Here is a 23,357-nt window from a genome sequence, read left to right on the forward strand (position 1 = left end):
GATTTAAAAAAAAAAATAATCCACTTAGGGATTCCTCCCACCTTGGTGATGGGTTGAACTGCAGCTGTATGTGATGAAAGTCGGTCATGGCTGGAAATTTCTACAGGGGAACGAATCCTCTGTCTGCCTTCTGTATTCAGAAAAGAAGGATCTGTTGTAAATTGCCTGAAGTTGAAGACGGCATGCAGTTGCTTTAAATCCTGTTATTTCAAAAAACTGGAAACTCCTCATATTTTAGAGAGGAGCATGTGCATCCTTTATTGTCTTCATTAGTGCAGCTTTTTCATCATGGGCAAATCTTAAATAACAGCCTTTCAAAATAATAATAATAAAAAAAAGCTGAGAAATAACTCCCCTGCCTGTACCTCTTGGGTACAGATCTGCAAGGGCCCACAGTCACCAGACTTGGAGATACTCGGGAGCTCTGTGTGCTGCTGTCCCTTGGGAATTCAGAAGTACCTGAATATTGTAAGATTCTAGAAAAAACTGTGACTATTTGCAAATATTGGCAGCCATCTGAAAGCCCCTTCAGTCCCTGCTAATTGTTGATCCTGTTCTTAAATTCACTGCTCTTCTTCTTGCATTCCTAATTACATAGGCTTTTCTAGGTTGTTACTCTTGTTTCCTTCTTATTTGATGTGTTCCTTTGCTGCTGTGAGAATTGGATAAGCCTGTTAAAATGTAAGGGATATTAGAACAGTTGTTTTAATAGGACGAGGTAAGTCTACAGCTGTTATAAATGTATGTAAAAGTTTATCAACAACTGACTTAGGTTGTAAGAGGGAGAAAGGAGGTGTTCTGTTCTCCCTGAGATCCAGGCATTTTGATTTTGCATTGATTCTGTGAAAGCACAGCAGCTTTTTTTTTTTTTTATAGTACTGCTCTTGTGCCCTTGGGATAGCACCAAGATTTTAAAATCTCACAAATCTTCAAAGAGGAATTGGTTTTCTACACATACCATGGCTAAGAACTTCAGAGTGCTGTAACTGGTAGCTGTAGATTATGACTGCAGCCTTGACGTAACCGCAGTTCCTTGATGCACTCAGATGATGTTTATCCTGCAGTGCAAGCTGGACGGGGACTTTTTTCCAACTACTTTTAGCTGAAGACTTGAATCATATGTTCCAGAGCGTGAAGTTGATGACCTTTAGAACTGAATGTTACCCTTTGAATGTGATGAAGGGCGATGGATTGAATTTGGGAAGGCTTTTGTGTGTGTGCCTTATCCCTGACTCACTGGGTAACATCTGTGTCTTGGAAGAGTTTCTCAAAGGGCACGTGTGTGGCGTATTTCAGTGAAGGTTTTTTTGGCTTCAGTGGGGAGATGCTTGCCCTTCAGGGAATTCTGAGTAACTGGTTGCCCAGCATCTAGAGCATTTGCTGTCTATATGGGGTGCTAACATTCAAGTTGACTTGATTTGGAACAGGCTTGGACCTGATTCTCCTAGATGAGTGCCTTGCTACTTCTTAGCTATGCTGTGGAAAGCCTTTCTTCCCACCTTAATGTAGAAGGAAGACAAATGTCTGAGCTTTACTTTGTCATAAAATTGGGTTCTTGTCTCCTGGCCAGCTGTGCTTAATATATGTCGTTCAGAGCACTTAGCAAGTCTTTACTAAGCACTGTTAAGGGAAGAACCTAGATAAAAATCTCTTAAAGAGAAAGGAAAATGTAATTTGAGGATGTTTTCTGCCAATCAAGTTGTTTTTATTTACTGTAGAGAACACAGTAGGGGGTTCCTCTGTCTACTTTCACTTGCAGAAAGACCACGGGAATACTTTGGCAGATAAGCACAATACATTATTGTATTAAGTGGGTACTGTTTCACTGCTTTGGCATTCAATTCGCTTAGCTTAAGGCAAAAAGTAAAATAAAATGCATCACTACTTATGTACTCTTGAGGCATGTGTAATGCAAATATAATGCTTTAGCTTCAGGCTAAAACTTGTAGCAATCAAGTGCGGGACCTCCCTGTCCATCTCAATCCTGCCAGCCAAGTTTGCAGGCCTAAACATAATCACCGGTGGGTTTTTGAACACAGATAATGTGTGTGTGTGTGTGTGTGTGTTCCTCCTCTAAAACTGAGGTGAACCCGGAGTGGCAGCTTTTGTGTGTTGTGGGCAGTTGTTGTTTTTTGGAGGAGGACTGGGGGGTGTATGTGTTAAAGGAATAGGTAGAAGTGTCGTGTAAAATTGGGGATGAGGAAGGTGCTTTGAGCTGTGTGGACAGCATATATTTTGTTCTTGACAAAGCATGGGAATGCACAGAAGGGTTCCAGGAGCTGCTGGTGAAAGGAAAGGTGGGAGGGAGCTTGGGGGTTGAGTAGAGATGCTGAAGGTACCGGGGACAAAGGGAATTTCTATTGGAACCAGACAGGATGAGGCAGCTGATACAGCACTGCAGCCAACTCATTGTCAGTGTTGTTTTTTGTTTAGGTGATGTTTTACTTATTCAGACTTCTTTTGCAATATTTCCCAAGCCTTTTGGTCATCTGTAGATAGGCTTTTTAGAAGATGTGGAGAGCTCTCCTCAGAACTCAGAGTCCTGTCCCAGATACTACAGGAACAGGACAGCAAGAGGTTACAGTAGAGCCTCCCCACAGGTGGGATTACTCTGGGCTTCTGTTTTGGGCATCATCCAAAATGCCTGACAGCTGTAGCTTCGGACTGCCTTTCCCATCTCAGGTAAATGTGCCGTGCTGGTAAAGGATGGGGTGAACCTCTCGGTGGTGGTGCCACCGATTCACTCCAACTTTTGTCCTGTATGAGCAGAGATTTGGTCCACCCTGATGTGCAAATGAACAATGCATTCTTTGCCAACTGTACTTTTATGCTTCTCTGCATCTTTTTTTGAGCTGTATTGAAGAAGTAAGCAAATGGCTGTGTGGTGTTTAGCTCCCTGCTGGGTTAAGCCCTAACACTCCTGTCTTCCCACTACTTTGTCTTTTTTTTTTTTTAACCCTATGGTTTTGTTGCCTGTTTTCCTTCTCTTTTTCACTAGTCTGAGTTTGTCCCACTTGTTTCCTCTAATCTGCTCTGCCATCCTAATCCTCCTAGTACACATTCACACGGGTAATTAAATTTTAAAGACAGTGGGATTGCAGTGCTCCAACATCGACCTGCTTGTGGAGGGAAACATCTTTGGTGACAGACATCCATCTTTCTCTCTTTCTCTGAACTTTGACCAAAGAAAGGATTTGCACAGGTGGCTGCTAGCACAGGGTCAGACTCAGGGAACACTGTCCCACCCCAAATACAAGCAGGTTAGAAATCTGGTAGGTGATCCTACTTGTGCATGCTGTAACTCGGTCATGCAAGGAATTGCTTTTGTGGTGTCAAGGGGAAACTCATCTTCAGCAACGGTAGTAAAAGCTGCACAGCAATCCAAACATCCCCCGTAGGGAACATTTCTGCATCTTTTCATACCGTTGGGTCGTCGGTCTTACTGCTGTTGATATCTTGCCTCAAAGCTTCTTAAAAATAAGTTGTTGTGCTTAAATAAGACTTTTATTTCGATGTTGCTGTAGCAAGAGACCTTTAATTCTGTTCTTTGAATACACTACATAGGTAAGTGCTTATTTGAAGCGTGAGTTGGGGAGAGGGTTTTGTTGTGTGTGGAAATGGGTGAGATACACAGTCTGTGCAATCCATGCTTGGTACTGTAGTCCTGGCAGTGTTACTAGTCACAGGCTGTGTTGTGACTGTGGATCTGCTTCTCCTGCCACCACTGGAGCTCTCTTGGTGTTCCTGCACACAGAAGAGTCGAAGATGTATGTGCCATATGTGACAGTGCTTAAAGCATCCATGAGGAAGATGCTTTTCCTCCTTCTTATTTGCTTTATGTCTGCAAAACTGTCTAGGAGCCTTTTGTTTAGGAAGAATTATTTTTGTTAAGACTGTATAGACATTAAAATCACCTATAACACTTTTTTTTTTCCTTTCTGCAGAAAAAGACTTTTCAGACTGGGGGGGACAGGGAGAAACGGGTCATGAGTTGCCTCAAGATGGCCCAACGTGCAAAAGACGGTGACAGCCTAGTTCATGTACATAGAAACATTTCCTTCTCTTTCTGAGTGTTTTCACCTTGCTTTCCTCTCCAGACAGTTCTTGAACGTGTACTTGAAGGCACTGCTACACTTTCTACATTCAACAAAGCACAGAAAGCAATTGCTGTTTTTAATGTATCCATTTAATCTGCGTTAAAAAAAAAAATAAATCTAAGCATATTGAATGATGTTCTTCTAAAAAACATAACGATCAAGGTCATTTTCATTTTAAAAAGAAAAAAAAAATTAACAGGCCTTGAAATCCCACTCTAAGAAGTTTTTAAATTTAAATATTTCAAAGCAAGTCTTTTCTTGAGATTAAGGTGAAGCTTACATGAAAAAAGGAGTTACAATAGAACAAAATACTGAATTCTATTCTCATCTTTTCTCATTTAACACTTTGCTTTTTCGATACGCTGTTTAGCATGCTGCATGAGGTTGTCTTTATTTTCTTTAAGCCACGATTATGTCAAATTAATTCCTCTTTTCTGTGTCATGCAGTGTTAATAACATTACCAGGCTTGCAACATTTCGAGAGCTGTTTAGTCAAAAAAATGAGAGCTCCAGAAGGCGAATTTAGAGAAAATGGGACCCTCCTGTTTGTGAAGCCCACGTAGATGGCTCCGTAAACTCAGTGGTAGGGTTTGAGATAGGGTGAATAAGGATGAAAGCAGTGTAATACCTCTATTTCTGTTTTCAAAGACTGGGAATCCTAAGTCGTACTGCCTTCACGAGTGTTTCAGCTTAGTACCTTCCTTAGAGATTTAATATATAATAGGATCAGTCCCAATAATTACAGGGTTTGCCTGAGCAATAAGGGTGAAGCTAGAAAGCTTTTTTTTTTCTTTCTTTCTTTCTTGATTACTGGTAAGCACTTTCTGTTGTGGGGAACAGAGGTTGGCTTCAGCAGAGCTGGCATGAATGGCCGCTATCTAAGCGGAATAAAGAGGGGTTGTAATCTTGTGTCAGAAGTGTCTAGTTCGAGGATTTATAAATACAGCGCCTCTTGTAGGCTCTGAAGGGTCTTGAGACTCTTTGGCCTGCAACTGCGTGTAAATACTTCGCGCCGTAGTCGCTGGAGAGCAGATAGTTGTTAGCCACCGCCGCGGTGTCGTGGATACAAGATTCCTGCTGCCGGGGCGGCTTTGATGTCGGGCTGTGCGAGGGGTTTTGGTTCCCCGGCCACGCACGGTTCCCTTCCACAGCCCCTTTTCCTGCCGCTGGTTTCCGACCTAGCACAATGCGCGGCCCCTGCAGCAGCTTTGTGGGAAAGGTATGCTGTAATTGGGGTATAACCATCCATAATGACCTGGCAGCTCGCTGCGAATAGCAACAGGGAGCAACTTAACTTGTGATTTATTTAACGAAGCTCCGCGGATGAAAGGTGCTCCCGAGTGTACAAGTTTAGCCAGTTGCCTAATTGGACATAAATTTTCGCAGCTAGCTCGGAGGGTTTTGTTACGAAAGGGCTGAATTTGGATTTATGAGCAAGCTCCTAGACTGCTAAACCAGTTTGTGAGCAAAGTTAGATGTCCCAAAACAGGCAATGCTTGGTTTTTGAATTCAGTAAATGCTAGCGTACACTTGCCATTGGCAAAGCTAATGAACTATTAATTTAAGATTTTATTTACACTGAGTAACTGACCTCGCTTTTGGTACAGTAACACACGCTTCGATTTCAGAGCCAGGGCTGGCGATGCCCCTTTGGTCGTAGTCTTTTACCAGTTTGTCCTTGTAATCTTTCTGCTTGTTTTGTCAGGGAACCGAAAGCCTTTTCTCACACGACACCCATGATGCGAGCGACCCACCAGCTGCAGGGCATGATGATTCGGCAGGCGGTACGGCAGCCTTGGTAGTTGTAGGGCCACGGGTAGTAGCCCAGGAGGGGCTCGCAAATCCTCTGGCACTGCGTGTAGCTCCGCCTGCACTCGATGCAGCACACACCTAGGTGATCCAGCATGGGGTCGAAAGCCATCCCTTCCCCTTCCAGTTGCTGAAATTTAAAGTGTTAAATGTTATCCCTCTTACTAAACATTATAAAACTTGGAGGTATAAGTATTAGTGAAGGGAAAGATTTGAAGATAGCCATATGGATCTTTAAGGTAGAGGACCACATCTGAAGCTTATGTTGCATTTTTTTAACGTTTTTTGTTTTTTGATGCCTTTTTTTTAATGGTGTTCCGAGGAAATTCTTCAGTAAGCTCTAACCTGGCAGGTGTTTTGTTTTGTTTTTAATTCATAATATTTCTCCTTTGTCTTTCATTCAGCTTTTTTCCCCCTGTGCCACACTGGGTTGCTGTATGGACAGCGAGATTTCTGCCTGTGGTGTACCTGACACTAAGCAGTTACGTGGAGCACAGCACGTAGGAGATATTTAAAAGCAGGCTCTTGCTTCTGCTTTCTCTCTTCAAAATTACTTTCCTCATTTCTGGAGGGGAGGAGGAAGACAAAACCTGAATATTCTGCTTTTTGAAGCTAATTGCTTATTTTTCAAGAACATTTTGAGGAAAGCAGAAGCAAAAAGTAAGTGCTGGTATCTAACTTAAAACAAAAAAACACTCAGGTTAGAAAACTGGCAGTGCCCTTCAAAGGTGAGGCACAGAAGGGCCTCAGAAAGGCACAGAGCTCAGGCCTTTGGTGACCAATTCCTCACCCTGATAGCAACTGAGGGTCTTTTTTTCCCCTCCTTGTGCAGGATTCATCTTCTTGAGTTCAGATACCTGCAGTGTGAACTTCCACAGCTGAGCTCGTCATCCTTACTCCCTTTGAGGTGGGTGAAGAGAGAGTTGTAGGCATGATTTGCTCCCCCCTGAAGGACCTGCAGCATAATGAATGGTCCTTTTGAACTAAATGAATCTGCCTGTAAAGAAAGGCTGGCTACAGCTGATACCTGCTGAGGAAGGTGAATCCGACCCTACAGGTGTGGGGAACTGGGAGCTCTGCATCTGGCCCAGCTTCCCTCTGGGGCTGCAGCAATTGCTCTGCCGCTGCTCCCTGGGGGAAAGGTGGCTCAGGCCTTTTGGGCTTCACGTTGGTAGATGAGAGGCTGAATTCCAGTGCCACTGCTACTCTGCTGACCTCATGAGAGAGTCAATTTAGATCCACTTTATTTGGAGTGATTAATTTGAGTTTAATTAAGGGATGTCAACTCTGCTGAACGCTGTCACAGTATAATGATCTCCCGCTGTTGCATAAATGTCAAGTCAAAGCTGGAACTTATTTCCAAGGCAGGAGGCATTTATCTTGTGACAGTGTTGTATTAAAGTGACTTACTCCTGCTGCACCAAATGGGGGGTGTAAATTGTCTGGCGCTGGTGCAGCAGACTGGAAGCTGCCTCCTGCGCACTCGCTTCTCCTGCAGCGCTGCAGGGACACGGGGGCAGCTCCTGGGGGCTGCTTCACCTCCAAGAGCAAGAAAATTCCCTGATGGGCATCTTCCACCCGCTGCTGCTGTCTCTGAACTGGTTCTCCCCTGTGAGCTGCTTGCCAGGGAGCCTGTGCTTAAAAGTAGGTGTGTTTTTACTAGGTAAAGGTTGGACGAGATGATCTTGGAGGTCTTTTCCAACCCAAATGATTGTGATCCCGCTCTACTAGGCTGTGCTTTCTGGAGGAGAACCGAACAGGCTAAGACTGCGGATTTTAAAAGTGTGGTGTGAGTACTTACATTGTATGGGTTGTCGGGATTGAGCGTTTGGTCGCTCTCTGGTCCGACATCGGTCTCCTGTCCCACCGGCCTGGTTTCATTCGACTGCTGATCCAGCTCTGGGGTCAGCTGGGTGGTGGGCGGCCTGGTGTTCGCCTCTTCAACAGCAGCTTCCGAGTCTTCTGCGTTAAAGGTTGGTTCTGATTGGCGTTTGTTTCTCTTCATTTCTCTCCTTTCCCGTTGTTTATCTGGAGAAACAACCAGGAAAATAATCATTTTGAATGTCTCCTTGAAAACTGGATGAACATCCCAATTGGGAACTCCTCACTTTCCTTGTACTTTCTAAGCAGCCAGTATCAGCCCAGAGCGGGGTGAGATTGCTTTCCCTCCTCATTTCCTCCCCTGGAAGCTGAGCAGGAGTGAGGAGATGCTTTTTGACTCATTGTACAGTCACTTGCCAGCACTACCAAGAGCAGTCACATGTGAGTCTCATGTTTGTGAAGCCCTTTTGTGACAGATTCGTGTCCTGCTCCCAGGTTCAGCTGGTGGGAACGGCTTCTGGGCCGCTTTAACACCGCTCTTCTGCTGCCCAGTGGGATGTGCAAGGTCAGGAGAAAAACAAAATACTGGCAGGTTGGATCTGCTGGTGCTCTAAATTTTTATCTTTTTTTTTTTTTTTTTCTCCTTGAGGGTTTTAATCACTGGACTGAGAAGGTGTAAATCTTTTCAAGCCCTCTTCTCTCCTCCCAGGCCTGGAAGTTACCTGGAGGAGCTGCCATCTCCCTGGTAACTCCTGAACACTTTCTCTAGGCTTGGCTGCCTGTGACAGCAGTACTTCAGCCCTGGGAATGGCCTCCAGGACCTCACAAACTTCATCTACCAGTTACCAAGCTAAAGCATATTGTCCTTGCACTCCTCTGACATCCTCTGGAGAAGCAGGCTGGGAAAGGAGACAGGGAACAGTCCCCAGTCAGGAGCTTGGTGGTCCCCAACCCAGCTCTTGGCCTGGGATGGTGTTTCCCTGGTTGGGGAAGGCATTTAAGTGAAGGGAAGGATGACATATTTTAAAAATGGGAGAATTTTTACCTTTGGGATACGTAGGTCGAAGCCAGAAAATCGGAAGATCCCCACAGAGCTCTAAAATTTTGGGGCTCAGGAAGCCGTTGTGCTTGATAGGTTCATCCGCAGCCACCCAGATAAGGGAGTTTTCATCAAATCTCACCGGCATGATTTCATCTTCCTGCGGGTAGAAGAGCACAAAGCCTTTGTTTAATCAAGTGAACAGTTGCGGGCCTACCTGCTGCTATTTCGTGAGTATGAACCGATTGTACTGAAACCAACAGCAGAGCTGCTGTCGGGTTTTGCTGGGGCTGAGATTTCACCTCTCTGAGACTTTTTCTTTATTTAATAGAGGTCTTTCAGTCCAAAGCGCCAGATTTTCAGGTGGTAGGACCTGTGAGGCTCTCCCATCTTCAGTAGGCCAGCTGAAAATGAAACCTTTATCTTCTGTCGCGTCCTGCTCTCACTCAACATGCTCCTGAGATATAACTGTTCACAAGAGAAGAAGAAAACCCCACACCTTGTTCACAAGTGTTGGAGTGGATTATAGTCAGAAAATGATTCCAGCTCCCAGTTTTAGGTCGGTGTGATCGGCCCGATTAAAGGTCTTGCTCAGTAAAAGCAAAATTCAATTGACCAAAAGCTTGAAGTGCAAGTTAAGGGAGCCTGCCTTTTTGAAGTGTACCCTGCAGGTTTTTTGGTTCCTATCTTCAAAGTGAGGGAGGAAAATGCCAGTGATTGATTCTTTAAAGTTGTTAGTTCAAAGTATCATTTTACATAAAATGTGTAAGGATTTTACAGCAACAGTGAAATATTAAAAGAAAACCAACTTGTGAATCGCAGAAACCAGTGTGATTTCAAAGTTAAAATTCCAAATTGCTTCCATAAAAGTCATCAAAACTTGTTACATAACTGACTAGATCAATTTATTCTGTCAAGTTGTTGTTCCTTTAATGTGTTTATTGATTTCTTTGTAGGTCTCGAGTCATTTAAGTTCGCTATCCAGCCTGTCTAGTGAGAACCGCTCTTTCTTTATTTCCTCCCGGTTTCGTTTTTATTAGCATCAGAAATAACTGAGTCTCGCTTTCCGAAATAAAAATATCCTTCGTTCCTGTTTGCCTGCTCACAAGCCAGGGTGATTTCAGAGTTTGGGTACTGATGCAAATTTATTTTAATCGACCACTTTTATAGGTAACGTCAGTTGTACGTATTGTTAGAAAACACCGTGAGTACTCACAAATACACATTTACCAGAGGGAGAACTTGCTCTACGTAGAAAAATAAATACTACTTTGCTGTTCCAGTTGTGTATCTAGCCAGGAAGGTGAAGTAGCAGGGTGAGGTTGATGTTCCAACAATGCCACCTCTTGGTTTGTCCGCTACCGCGAGTTGTATGCAACGAGATGTGGTGCATCTTCGGAGAAAATGCACAGAAAATGCATCTGCTGAGATGATCTCTTCAAGACTGCGACCTCATTCTTTAATGAAAAGCTGAAACGTGTGGTTTAGTGCTAATTAAGTCAAGAGCCAAGTCTGCCTTTAAGGTAAGGTGGAAAGGATCTGGGTCTCTGACCACCTGGAATTGGGGTGGGATCTTTTTGCCATCGTAGGGAAAATCCCAACAAAATCAGGGAGAGTTTGATATGGTCTCCTGATGCTTTCCTGAGTTGTATTTAGAGGGAATTTTTCTTCATTTTTGAGTAGATGTTCAGCAATCACAGCATGTAGGCGCATCGGGAATGGCAAGAGGAAGATACCGAAGGAGAGAGTGTTTCCATGTCTTCTCCCCAGTTGCATGAAGTGACGCTGGTGTGGGAGCCGGGGCTGTGCAGCAAGTTCACTTGCAGCAGGCTGCAAAAGTCCCTGAGACACGGCGGTGAAGTTATCTCAACCGTGGCCTCGCAGCGATGACAGCAATCCCTAATACTGCCCTGTGTTCCCCATCCAAGGAGAAGGATAGCCCAGGTGAGCAGGGGTGCCCTGTACCAAGTGTTTCAGCCTGGGAGCGTGCTGGGCTGATGCCGCTGGCATCAGGTTTAATTCAAAGGGCCCTAGTGCTCTTTATAAAGCTGGATTAGCTGGGACTGCCTTTGGTTTAAAGAAATATATATGAAAAAAAAAAATAATAATGTGCTTGGATATCCATATAGGATATTTTAACTTCAGTCGCTGCTGTGAAGTCAGGATTTATCAATCTATATTAAAATTGCTGTCATGGCAAAGCCTGCTCTGCGCTGCTGGCAGCGCTCTTTATTTTAAAATAGCTTCTGTTCCTTGTATCGTGGGATAAGAGCGTGTGCCAGTGCATACTCAGGACCGGCTGTGCCAGCTCAAAGCTGTGTTTTCTACCCTGGGCCCATGTTCTTGCCCCACAGAGCTGGGGACTGGTGTGTAGTGCCTGCGCTGTGAGCTCGTGGGCAAACCTGGGGAAGGGGACTGTGGATCTCGTGTCTCCTGTGTGCTCCTGCTGGGGTCCGAGCCACGAACCTCTCAGCTGTACCCAAATAACTGGAGTGGGAAACTTGGGTTTTGTGCACCTAAAGCAAGAGGCTTGATGTGAATGAGATGGGGAGAGGTTTGGGCTGGTGTCTGGGTGAGCACTGCAGCTGTCGTAATATCTGATGTGAATTCCATGAAATGTGGCTGACGTGATGTCCTAAAGCCAAGTCAGACGTAGGCTGAGAAGGTAAATTATTAATATTTTTTCCCGTTACTACTTCTGAGATGAATTTTTGCAATAATGCTTTCGCCTGTATTGATTATTTCCCAAGACTTGGCTGCTGGAGTTGCCGCTTCTGCTGACGCTGATAATGGGTAAGTGTTGGTAATTAATCTGTTGGGATCTGTCCCTCACCCTCCTGTACAGACCAAAGCCGCTGCTTCCTCCGTGCTCTCCCATCACAGATTTGTGCCTAGCCTGACCTCAGGCAGACCCTCGTGGCACTGAGGTCTCCTTGCACCCTTTGCAAACGGGACTGGGGCTGGCCCCACTCCCCTCCTGATGGGTGATAAACGCCCCTCTGACACCGCTCTGGTTCCCCTTACCTTTCAGGGACCCCTTAAGATCAGCCACAGACCCCTAAACCGCCCAAAGATGACCTGATCAGTGGTGTTCATACCATCTTTATTTGCATTAATATCCCCCAAAGTCCCTCTCTACACAAAGAGAATAAAAGGGTTAGCCCTTACCAGGTCGGAGGAGAGGCTCGCCTTGGTCATAGCATCCACCTCGGGGACGTGAGCCTTCGGCTGGGCTTTGATGTAACACTTCTCCCCTTCAGCGAAGCGGATGCCAGTTATGCCCTACAAAAACAGGACACCCCAAATAGAGCACTTGAGCTGGGCTAAAATTGCCACCGATTTATTTTTACTTTATTTTTTTAGCCGGAAAGTTGAATCTTAATTAAAAACAAAACAAAACAGATGAGATGCTCTTCTCACAATTTTAGCTTTGTAGTTTTGGTGAAACAGGGTCTGGGAGTTTTTGCTCCTTTTCTGACAAACGGGGGAGTTTTATGTAAGCGCCTCGGTGCCAGCTCCGGGTGACTTGGAGCAGCTCTGCCGAGGAATTAGTTAACACAGTTTGAGCCGTGCCTTGGAGTCGTGCTAGCTGGCTGCGTGGGACCCCCAGCACCTTGACACGGCTCCGTGGAAATACGTGGGCAGTTGGGACGCTTGGAAGGGCTGTGACAGCCAGGGGAAGCTTGTGGTGGGGGCTGCGGGGCAGGAGGCTGCTTGTGGGGCTTCCTTCGGCTGGGATATAGGGGTGAAACGCAGTTCCCTAATAATGGGTGTTGAGTTTTGAGCAAGAGAAGGGCATCCCAGGACATCTCCTGCAAGTCCTGGGTCACGTCTACCAGCACCATGAGCAACACGTTTGGGTACCAGAGTTTGGGCAGGTATAGCAAAGTTTGGGCTGCTAATGGAAGCCCTCGGCCTTTGGCAGTGCCTGCCTTTGCTTTCTTTCTCCTTCGTGTGCGTTTTGGGTTGTGCTGGGCGTTGTTTAACCATCAGCACCCGTGGAGGTGACGTGAAGCTGGCATCGATCCAGCGGCCCGGTGCTTTCGTGCAGATGTGAACAGCGAAGGCAAATGGTAAGAGCTCGTCACGAGTGCTCTTACTCAGCTGCTAATTAATGTTGCCATGGCGATGTTTGCGAGGGCTTCATCGAGGCTGAACCACAGCTGTCGGGTAGGTCCGGGCCCTGGGTCTCCTGGCGTGGATTTGTTTGTGCTTTTGGAGGAACCAAGGAGCCGAATTTCTCCTTTCTGGGTTCAGCAGGTGGGGTGGGGACCGGCTGCTCCAGAAGCCCTGAGCAAGACCTGGCAGCTGCTGGTGCCCTTTGAGGCTTAGGGCTTCGAAAGGGGGAGGTGTGCACCTGATGTTTTGGGTGGGTGTTGGTGCTTTTCCAGCTCAATTCCCTGTGTCACAGCCTGCCAGAGGGTTGTTCTAGCACGATCACAAGGGCATGTGTTGCAGCCCTATTTCAATGGTTTGGAAACACACAGCATTGCATAGATCCAAACCTGATGCAGCCTAATCCATACTGGGATGGACCCTGGCAGGGGCTATCTCCAAAAGGCATTTGGACTTTGTTTTGGAAGAAACCATTTGGCTTCCTCTGAAAGCAAGCCAGGAGGGCACGGATATTTGTGTGGGCAGCTGGGGGACAGGGACCTCAGGAGCAGCCAGGGTAGAGAAGCTGGGACAGGGCAGTGTAGAGACCAGTGCTGGAGCATGTGATGTGAAAGACCAGAGTAGAGGTACTTACGATCTGAAAATCATGGACTTCAACAGCCTCCTCGCTCCCGCTTCCCGTTTTGAATGTCTCCAAGTTGTTGCCAGCATCTATTTCCATCGATCCGTCTTGTACTTTCCCATTAATGCTCATGGTATAGTGAACATTGTACACCTGGGATTGATAACAGAGCAGTAACACTTTAATAATTGTGTGTTGCCTTCTTCCTAAACCTGCCTGGTGCTCAGAGGGAGCCTCCTGCCTGCTCCTGGGTGCCCACTGCCCCTAGCCTGATGCTGGGCACCCCTGAACAGAGCCTGGCTCACTCTTCATCTCTTAACTTTCAGCTCTGCAGACATTTTGATAATCCTGTCCTACCCTGCAGGAGCCCAACCCTGATTTATTCCTTAGGATGTCCTGCTGGGGTGCAGTGAGACAGGTTTCCCGTGAATACAAACACGCTTCCCAGCCTGTAATGGATGTGAGCTTTGTTTAAATTGGGTACAGAGGTATAGAGATTTGTCAGCATATTTGCTGTTACCCTGTTATTCAATGAGGAAAGCAACAGCCCGGTTTATATTTTCTGGATGACCACAATCGGTGGGGAGGGGATTTTGTCTCTCTTGTGCAGCCTTGCTAGAAGTGCTACGCAAGCGGTTTACTTTTGGCCTTAAAAAGAAAAAAAAAAAAAAAGCCTCACAGCATTTTAATGAAAAATTTACACTGACAGCTAGAGACAAATTTCTTCTTCTCTCACCTTCTCTCAGGAAAATCTGAGGTGCTAAAGATTTATGGGTCCTCAGTCAGACACATTCAGTCCCGTATTCTCTGCTGTCCTGGGCTCCTATTGAACGTGGTGCTAAACCCAGACCTTTGCACGTGGCGTTCCCTCCTAGGGGCTGAGCCAGAGCTGAGGGGTTTTGTTACCACTGTCAGTTATGGGAGAATGTAAAGATTTAAAATAAATGTACCTCATTTACCCTAATTAAAATTACCTATTTATTTATTTATTTTTTTAGCATTGTTTCCTAAACACTTGCAAGTCCCAGGTAGTTTTCTGAGCTGGAAGGCAGCTCGGAGAAAGGACTCCAAGCTTTCCCAGTGTCTTCACCTGGAGCTTGACTCTGAACCTTAATGACAACTGTGCATGTAACAGATTTTGCAAACCAGAATTTGGATGGCTGGAACCATAAATAAAGGCAAAGTTTGTCCCATAATCCACATATGCATTGCACCTCATTCCTGGCTCTGTACCTGCTCACATCCCTCTCTCCTTTCAAAAACCCAGAGCCAGGAGGTCAGCAATATGTCTTTTGTAATATGTCTTTTTTTTTTTGTCTAAAAACTTGCACTTTCTCCACAATTATCTGAATTAGTCCTACATGCGTGTGTGCATTTCACCGGGGCCTTCTGCTCTGTCTGCTGGGGCTTGCACAAGGCTCTCCTTGATGGGAACCGGAGCGGGGCTGGCAGCAGCGCAGAGCTGCTTCCAAAGCAAATCCAGAGCTGCGAGCTGCACTTTTGGAGTAAGTTAAATTCCGATGTGCACGAACATCTTTAACGTGTCCTAAACCAAAGTCTTAGGTAAATAGAAAGTAAAGTTAATATATAAACACAGTCCAATGCTTGTGATGTCTCTGAAGGTTGATCCTGACACTGCTCAGCAGCTTCTCAGTTTTGTCCTTTGCATACAGCCTCTTTCATGTACCCCAGAAAATGTAAATAGGAGAATGTATCACGACTTTACAAATCCTTCCCCAGCTGCTAACCACAAATGCCTGTGTGTACGCACAGCCCTACCAGCCACCAATGAGAGGACTGATGGGGCCATTTAATGGGTTAAATATAGCATTACCCGTCTGAGGGTCCAGGTAGGATCCCGCCCAAGAATGCAGCTGATGTGAAGAAGGAATGCGTGCCTTTCAATGCTTTTTTTGTCCTGAGAGCTGGGGTTTGCCCGGGATGTGAATCCCTGGGGAGGAGTTGGGTTTGAGTTTGCTGGGAAGTTGTGAGCAGAAATCAATGTGGTGCCTGTGCTCTTGGAGATAGGCTTCGCCTTCAGTAACAAATGTGCTTCAAGAGGCTCCATCCAAGCAGCCAGTGAAGATAATGACTATGGTATGTGTGAGTGTGTTTTTTAAGGCATGAAAAAAAAATAAAGATCTGCTTACAGCCTTCTTTATCGACCTCACAAGGCAAGTTTCTACCCCATGCCTCTCCTACTATGCAATGAGTGCCTGGGAAGGGGGCTCACTGTGTTTCTGTGCTCACCTGCCGCTCGGTGGCTTTCCAGAAGTAGAAGGCGCCGATGGCCCCGGCCAGGAGCAGGAGGGCCCCGGCGATGAGCACCGCAGCCCCTGCCTTCAGCAGCCGCCCTGGCCCCGGAGGTGGCACTGCCGCCGTGTATGCCTGTGGGGAGCGAGGTGCTGGGAGTGGGGCGGGGACCCCAGCCCAGTGAGGGTCCCCTGGCTTTGGGTGCTGGTTTGGACCCTTGTCCTGTCCTGACCCAACCCCTCTGTTCTGATGCATCCCGGTCCTGTGCCACCTATCCCATCTGGTCCAATGCATCCCATCCTGACCCATCCCTTGCCACCCCACCCCATTGTGTCCCATCCTGATCCGACCCATCCCAACCCACCCCTTCTGCTGCATCCTGGTCCTGACCCACCCAACCCATCCGATCCTGATCCAGTGCATCCCATCCCAACCCATCCTGTTTTGATCTGACCCTTTTGCTCCTGAGGCAATGAGTCCTGACCCAACACATTGCATTCAATCCCAATCCCGTTGCATCCCATCCCGCTCCGACCAGACCCATCCTGACCCATCCATCCCATCCCTCCCATTCTGCCTCATCCCTGTCCTAACCCACCCAACTCCTCCGATCCTGACCCCGCGCATCCCATCCCTACTCATCCCGTCCCGACCCGACCCGTTCACTCCCGATCCCACTCATCCGACCCCATCGCAACCTATCGCGACCCCCCCGCCCCGTCTCGCCCCGCACTCACGGGCGGTAGGCACTGCTCCACATCCTCGGGCCCCGCTCGGGCGATGGGCACCTTCTCCGACCCCTCTGCCATGGCTGAAGCTGCCCTGGGCTCCCCTGCTCCTGGCCCCGTAGGGCAGCACCGCCCCGGCCCGGCCCCACGCACCGCCCCTGGAGCCCCCCCCCAAGGGCCGGGCCCCCCTTTCCCAACCCCAATCCCACCCCCTCCTCGAGGGGCTGGGCCGGAGCTGGAGGGGATTTGGGGCCCCTGGGCCAGTTTTGGAGAGCGGGGAGTGAAGGGGGGCACCGGGGGCGCGCACACACCGAAAGCAGCAGGCTGACATTACAAGATGTTTAAAAAAAAAAAAAAAAAGGCTCGTAAAATAAAACTTTTATGAGCTCGCCACAGGAATTTGCGACACACGGCCTGGCAGGGATGCCGAGATGCCCAGTCCGGAAAAATTTCATCTTCTCCTTCTACAAGGTCACGGACACCGTGCAATTTGGCCTCTCTGGGGGACGTGTCCCTGGGGTTTCTTCTCACTCCTCATCACTCGCACAGCTCCCTGTGCTTGCTTTGTAAGCGTAGGGGTGCCTGCTCACTCTACGTTAAACACATCTGCTGTATTTTTTTCCCCAAAGTATACAACTTTCTTTCAATTTCTCTGTCCCGCTCTTCTCCGCATTGCTTATCTGACAAGCCCAGGGCTCCTTTGGTTACTGAGCACAAGCCCCCATGGGACTTAATGACAATGAGCCCGTCCCATCCCTGCTTGTCCCTGAGTGCCACATCCCCTGCAGAGGCAGGTTCAACCGGTACCTTGAAAAGTGAAAAAAAAAAAAGCAAAACTTAAAAAATCGGAGGCTTGTGCCCACTGAGCCTTGCACCTTGCTGCTGCAGGGCTGGGGAATGAATCCTGGAGAAGCCCATCCACATTTTCTGTCCTGAAACCCAGCTTCGTCCTTCCCGTTGATTTCTGCCATTAACAATCAGATCTTGGCCAAAAATTAACAGGCAGGGCTGCCGCTGAAAATAAACATAATCACGGCTCATTAAATCAAAAGCGGAGCATACTGTGCAACTTCCTAAAGTAGGGCACTTTCTAGCCTGCACTTGAATGACACACTGTTGTAGGTTGGGGCTAATAATAAGATTATGATCCTCTTCATTAGCAAGTATTTTGTTGCACCAAAATCTTGTGAATGGATATGTCTATCTTGGCGAAATGTGCGAATCCCAGCCTTTGATCTCAAACCCCCGTTTAGCACTGCTGCTTTAAAAAGACAGATTTATTTTAAGGCCCCCCGTGCTCATCTCCCGTGCGAAAACGTGCCGGGGAGGTTTCTTCTACACTTTGCCACCTCCCGTTAACCCCTCTGTTCGTGCCTTACCCTATACGTGCGCATATATCTGTTTTCTTGGGGGTGTGGGGAGCCCATCTCTTGCCACCGTGATTGATGAGGTGGCCGCGGGGAAAAGAGGGCTTTGGGCAGATGCAAATCCCTGCAAACAGCCTCGCATTCAGTGGCTCCGGGTGCTCGCTGTGGAGCGCAAAAAGGCGAGCGCAAGAGCCAGTGTTTGCAGGGCTTAGGACAAAAACGTGACTTGCCTTTCACCGGCTGAATTCTTCATTTGCAATAAAGATGACGACGATACTAGTGTCTGAGCGCTGTCTCCTCTCTAAATAACGTGTGTGTGCTCAGCTGGATTAAGCCAACTTCTGAGGCTGGAAATCATAATAAGTCTTTTACAGGACAGCCTTTCTGGTCGTCTGATACCATTATCCTCTGGGCTGAAAAGCATTCCAGAGTACTTGGAGCACTACAATGAATGTGAGGTTGCTTAGCTGATAGCACGGGCTTGTCTCAAGGAAGCACATTTTCTCATTATTTTTTTCACAGCTCTGAAAAAGTTTAGAAGGGGAAATGGAAATATTAAAAACGAGAACTATTTGGTGAAGCTGTGCACCCTGCCTTTCTGTAAGCCTCTTGTGGTTCCTTATGTGTTTTATCTCCATTTTCTAAGTGTCCCAAATAGTTATTTGAACTTCACGATGGCCTGAACTGAAATTCATGACAGCTACTGAAACTGGGCACTTTCCCATGCTTTCACACCAGCACAGCCGCAACATGGTGGTGATTCAGGTCTTGATGTCTCTTCGAAATAAACAGAGTCCTCTGGGGGAAAGTAAAAAACGGTCCTACAGAAAAAGAGAAAGGGAATGTTGGCTTTGATATTCAACCCATGACAGCCTTAGGTTTTGGAGAAAATCTAAGGAGTCTTGCTTGCAGTTAGGACAAAGGATAAAATAATACTTATGTGTGCTACCCTGGACATTGTGGTGTTCCTCAGGGGGTTAGCTTTTCCCCTTCTCCCCCTTGCCCATGCACAGGGTGTGCCAACACACTACTCCTTTCCTTGACCAGCGTGCTGGTGGCGACGCATGAAATTTTGAACACCAACCCCACTGTTTTTTTCTGTGAAATGCTCCCTGGAAAGCCCTGCGAAGTCCTTTGCTCTGATACTTCAGGAGAAGCTGGGCATCCCCCTTTTCTGTTCCTGGGGTACCTCCCTGGCAGGACCACACCAAGCAGCTGAGCTGGCCCTGCTTGAAAGGATGGCCTGAGATGCACTGGGGCCAGACCACTTTCAGCCCAAATCCTTCCTCTTCTCTCCTGCGGGAGGGTGAGGACATATGGCCCCTCACGGTTTGCTCTTCCTCACCCCAGGACATGGAAGGCAGATTTGTTTTTCCCCAGGGCTGAGTCTCATCCATCCATATGTCTTCAGCTTATTCTTCCTAATTTAGCTCGTGGCTGTGCCTTCTGTTTCCCTCGAATTAAAGAAATGAAATAAAATAACTAGCTGTCATTACATGCTTTCATTCCTACATTTAACGATGTGGTCTCTTTTGTAGCTATCCTGTGTAAATTGCACATAGACTACTTTCTTTCTTAACCTCAAACCATGGCTTGGTGCTTTGGAGGTAGTTATTATCTTAAACAACTTAGTAGCATCAATCTTTTTCTTTCCCAGAGGCTTCTTTTCACTTTTATGAGAAGTCTGATAGGTTTCTTTCCATTTTGTAGCAAAAACTTGTGACTTTTTCTTATCCAAGTGCACCCACGAATTAACTGTATTTCTATTTTTCGATCTATGCGCCGCTCCTCTAATAATTTCATGACCTGACTTGAGAGAACATTTCCAGTGAGATTGTCCCAGAGGCATCTCCAGAACCAGGATGTTTTTCACAAATATGGTCTCCTGAAACACGTATTTTACTCATCCTTCTGAAAACACTTTAAACGCCATTGTTTTTTTGGCCTTTATTATCTTTGTGAGACATTTGTGTAGGTTGGTTTCAGTGAGTTTAATCCCTATTCACCTATTCTCTGTTCCTTCATTTATCTGTTACATCAAGCTTTTCTGATACTGTCTGTAATACTTCTTCACCTGCATTCAGGTATCTGTTTAAGAAGATTTTCTTTTGGAAGAAACACATCAGATTTAAGAAACTAAACTCAGGAGTGAAAAAGATCCAACGAACAGCATCCTTTCTCTTGAGATGACTTGTCCTCAGGAATGACTATGGAGGAGACCACGACACGTCCATTTCACAGCACCACAGCACAGCTGAGGCTGTCAGGGAGCTCTGGAGGCCCCTGGCCCCAAGCCCTGCTCCAGCACAGGGTTCCTAGGGCCCTGGTGCAGGCGCCTTGTGCCGCTCTGCCAGGAGGAGCCCCCCCAGCCTCTCTGGGCAGCCTGGGCCAGTGCTCAGCCGCCCGCCCAGCACAGAAGTGCTGCCTGGTGCTCAGAGGGAGCCTCCTGCCTGCCCCTTGGTGCCCACTGCCCCTGGCCTGGCACTGGGCACCCCTGAACAGAGCCTGGCTGCGGCCTCTTTGCCCCCTCCCTGCGGGGATTCCCAGCCCTGGGGGAGATCCCCCTGAGCCTCCTCTTCTCCAGGCTGAGCAGTCCCAGCTCTCCCGGCCTCTGCTCACAGGAGAGGTGCTCCAGGCCCTTCTTCATCTGGGTGGCCCTTCTCAGGAATCTTTCCAGCATGTCCATGTTTCTCCAGTGCTGGCAGGCCCAGAACTGGACCCAGGACTCCAAGTGCAGTGCTGAGCAGAGGGGAAAGATTGCCTCTCTCGGTCTGCTGGCCATGCGTTACCTGATACAGCCCAGAATACCATCAGCCTCCATAGCAGCAAGGCTCCATTACTGGCTCACGCTGAGCTTGGTGTCCGCCAGGACCCCCAGGTCTTTTACTGCAGAGCTGCTTCCCAGCTGGGTGCCCCCAGCCAGTCCTGGTGCATTTTGTGTTGCTAAATTTTGTGTCATTCTTAGCAGCCCACCTCTGTGGCCTACTGAGATCCCCCTGGGTGGCAGTACCACCTGCTGGTGACTCCACCACCCACTCCTCCCAGTTTTGTGTTGCCAGCAGACTGGCAGCAGACACACTCTGCCCCAACATCCAGATTAATGAATTAATGAATCCATTAATGAAGATGTGGAATTGGACTGGACCCAGTACTGTTCCCTGGGGTACTCCACTAGTTACTGGCCTCCAGCTAGTCTTTGTGCCACTGACAAATAGGGTGAATTTAGGTGGTCCACAGCCTCTCTGCTCCCCACTGAAGGCTGTGAGAGCTGCATTCTCCCTGAAAACCTTTCAAAACTGCACCCTTTGCACATGAAGCTGGGCAGCAAAAATTTACTTACTCAAAAGTAGAGGCAACTATGGCAACTTTGACCTTTGTCTTGCTAGCTGCTATGAATGTCAGAGCGGGGCTTTGCCCCCACACCACCTGGGAAGCTGTGCTACCCTGGGGATGCTGCCTGTGCTCCCTGCTCCAGTAGCCCTGGTCCAGCTCTGTGCTGAACTGCACTGTGCAACCATGCCTGAGAGAGTTTGTCTCCCAAAGTGCTTGGGAGGTGACAATTCCTGGCCAGGAGGGAAACCCACCTGCTTCATCAGTGCTGTATTTCTTGCAAGCCACATAGCCAAGGAGAGGCGTATAGAAAAGGTCTGAGGGGAGATGATGAGGCACCTTTGGAGGTGCTTGCAAGGAAATCTGTGCTTAGTTGGGACACCATGGAGGAGTTGGGCAAGGTCTTGCTGGAAAATTTAGCAGAATGGTTGTTGTTGCCACCATACCACCATGAAGAGCAACAGCAGCAGGAGCAATAATAATGATTTTGTGCCATTTAGGGCATAATCTCCTTTCCTGAAGATGTAAATGTATTTTATAAGTCAGGAGCAGCATGTCCTGTGTGGATGGCTGAGGAGAGAAAACGTTTGAGGACCAGCATGTCAAAAGCTGGGGACCTTATTCCCTGCAACTCCCTGTACTGCCCTATTTCCCAGGGCAGTATTTCCTTGGCCCCATGGGTAGTGAACAATTTTCCCTAATTGTTAAAAGGGGAACTGTCAAATAATTTAAGCTCCACTTTTTATAGCCTGCCTATATGGGGCCGTGGCACTGCATGGGGCAGAGCTGAGGAGTGTGAAACCAGACTAATTGGAGAGGGGGTGGAGGTGGCCTCCATGTCCTTGCCAGCAAGGTTTTCTCCTTGCTGACATACGTTGCTCTTGCTGCCCTAAGGAGCTTACCTGTCCTTGCATGGTCTTACAGAGACAGCAATGACTTATTTCTGGGAAATCTGGGGGCAGTTTGGTAGAAAAAAAAAGTAGTTAATTTGCAGAGAGATCTTGTTTAGGTAAATTTTCTGCAGCATTATGCTACTGGAGGTGGATGGGACCACCTCACTACTCTTCTGTCTTGCCCTCCTTGAGGAGCAAATGACTCCACACATGGCCTTGGTGTCCAAGAGGAGATGCTCAAGCTGATTCCCTTGGAAATAGAAAGCTAGATTTGTCCCCAGTCATGGCTAGATGTGCCTCTCTGCTTCTGCAAGAAGCTGGCTGCAGCCACCCCAGAGCTTCATTGCCATAAGCGAAGCCTGCCCTTTCTGCCTGAGAGCAGCCGGCGGCTCTGTGGGGATGCTGTGTGCCTTGCAAGCATGTCTCGATGAAAAGAGCTTTGTTCCCCACTGCCTGTACTTGTTTGCTCTGGAGAAACCTGCCCCCCAGCTGTGGTAGTGCTGGTTTTAGAGACGGAGGTGGCTGGTATAGCTGTCACTCCATGGTCAAGACGCAACTGGGTGGTCCCTTGTGCGATGAATTAGTTAATGTGCGAAGAGATTGGAGGAAGGTGTAAAGTGCTGAGCATTTCTCTCGACTTCTTAGGATAATGCGTTTTAAAGATCATCTTGGGTTTGCCTGCGATGTGATTTGTTTAATTATTTAAAGCCTGTTAGCATATTTTCCTCGGGGGATGGAATATCCTCGGCAAAAAGATCCTTACAACAGAACAGAGATCTCTGTTGTACTCTGAAGGTCTGGGCTCACTCCCAGCCACCCGCAGTGACCCCAGCACGTTGTATGGTGGAAAAGCTGTACAAATACCCACCTTCCTGACCCCAGAAGATGCCTCACGACAACCTCTCCTCCAGACCTACAAGATGCCAGTCACTACGGGGCACTTTGCAGGGCATCTGGGGTTATGAGCGGTAGGTTGTTGGTACGGAGAAGGCTTTCTAAGACACTTCTCAACCTCAGGCCTTTCCCAACGCACTCTTGGCTAGGTATGTCTACATGGTACAGGGTGGGATATCGTTGAGATACCTGGAGAAAGACTGCTGGGACTGTTGTTGATGCCCAGGGAAGAGCTTTCTGGTTCAGCAGTCTTATCTCTGCATGGCTGCCTGGTGGAAGAGTTGATGATGAGTTGCTGAGAAGATGTGGAAGCAAACAGCTCTGCCGTGGCAGGAGCATGGATTGGATCCCACGTGCTCCTCTGGCTCTGCTTGAAAACAGTCTCTTG

General features: G+C 47.6%; 1 protein-coding gene across 1 annotated transcript; it reads right to left on the reverse strand.

Annotated features, from left to right (window-relative positions):
- Positions 1-4,168: 4,168 nt before the first annotated feature.
- CNMD (chondromodulin) lies at positions 4,169-16,652 on the reverse strand. Its single transcript, XM_068675606.1, has 7 exons — positions 16,495-16,652; positions 15,755-15,892; positions 13,517-13,657; positions 11,935-12,048; positions 8,773-8,926; positions 7,708-7,934; positions 4,169-6,036 (listed from the first exon to the last, which is right to left on the reverse strand). The coding sequence occupies exons 1-7, from the start codon at positions 16,564-16,566 to the stop codon at positions 5,821-5,823; spliced, it is 1,062 nt and encodes a 353-aa protein (XP_068531707.1). The 5' UTR covers positions 16,567-16,652; the 3' UTR covers positions 4,169-5,820.
- Between the last annotated feature and the right edge of the window lie 6,705 nt (positions 16,653-23,357).

The sequence above is a fragment of the Anas acuta genome, chromosome 1 (genome assembly GCF_963932015.1).
Source record: "Anas acuta chromosome 1, bAnaAcu1.1, whole genome shotgun sequence".
Taxonomy (NCBI): domain Eukaryota; kingdom Metazoa; phylum Chordata; class Aves; order Anseriformes; family Anatidae; genus Anas; species Anas acuta.

Excerpts from the sequence above, each read along its gene's own strand:
- CNMD (XM_068675606.1), bottom strand. The coding sequence starts at position 16,566 with ATGGCAGAGGGGTCGGAGAAGGTGCCCATCGCCCGAGCGGGGCCCGAG. Across the intron at positions 12,049-13,516 it reads AAGTCCATGATTTTCAGATC|GGCATAACTGGCATCCGCTT; the intron begins GTAAGTACCTCT and ends CTGTTTTTGTAG. Across the intron at positions 6,037-7,707 it reads ATCCCGACAACCCATACAAT|CAACTGGAAGGGGAAGGGAT; the intron begins GTAAGTACTCAC and ends TTTAAATTTCAG.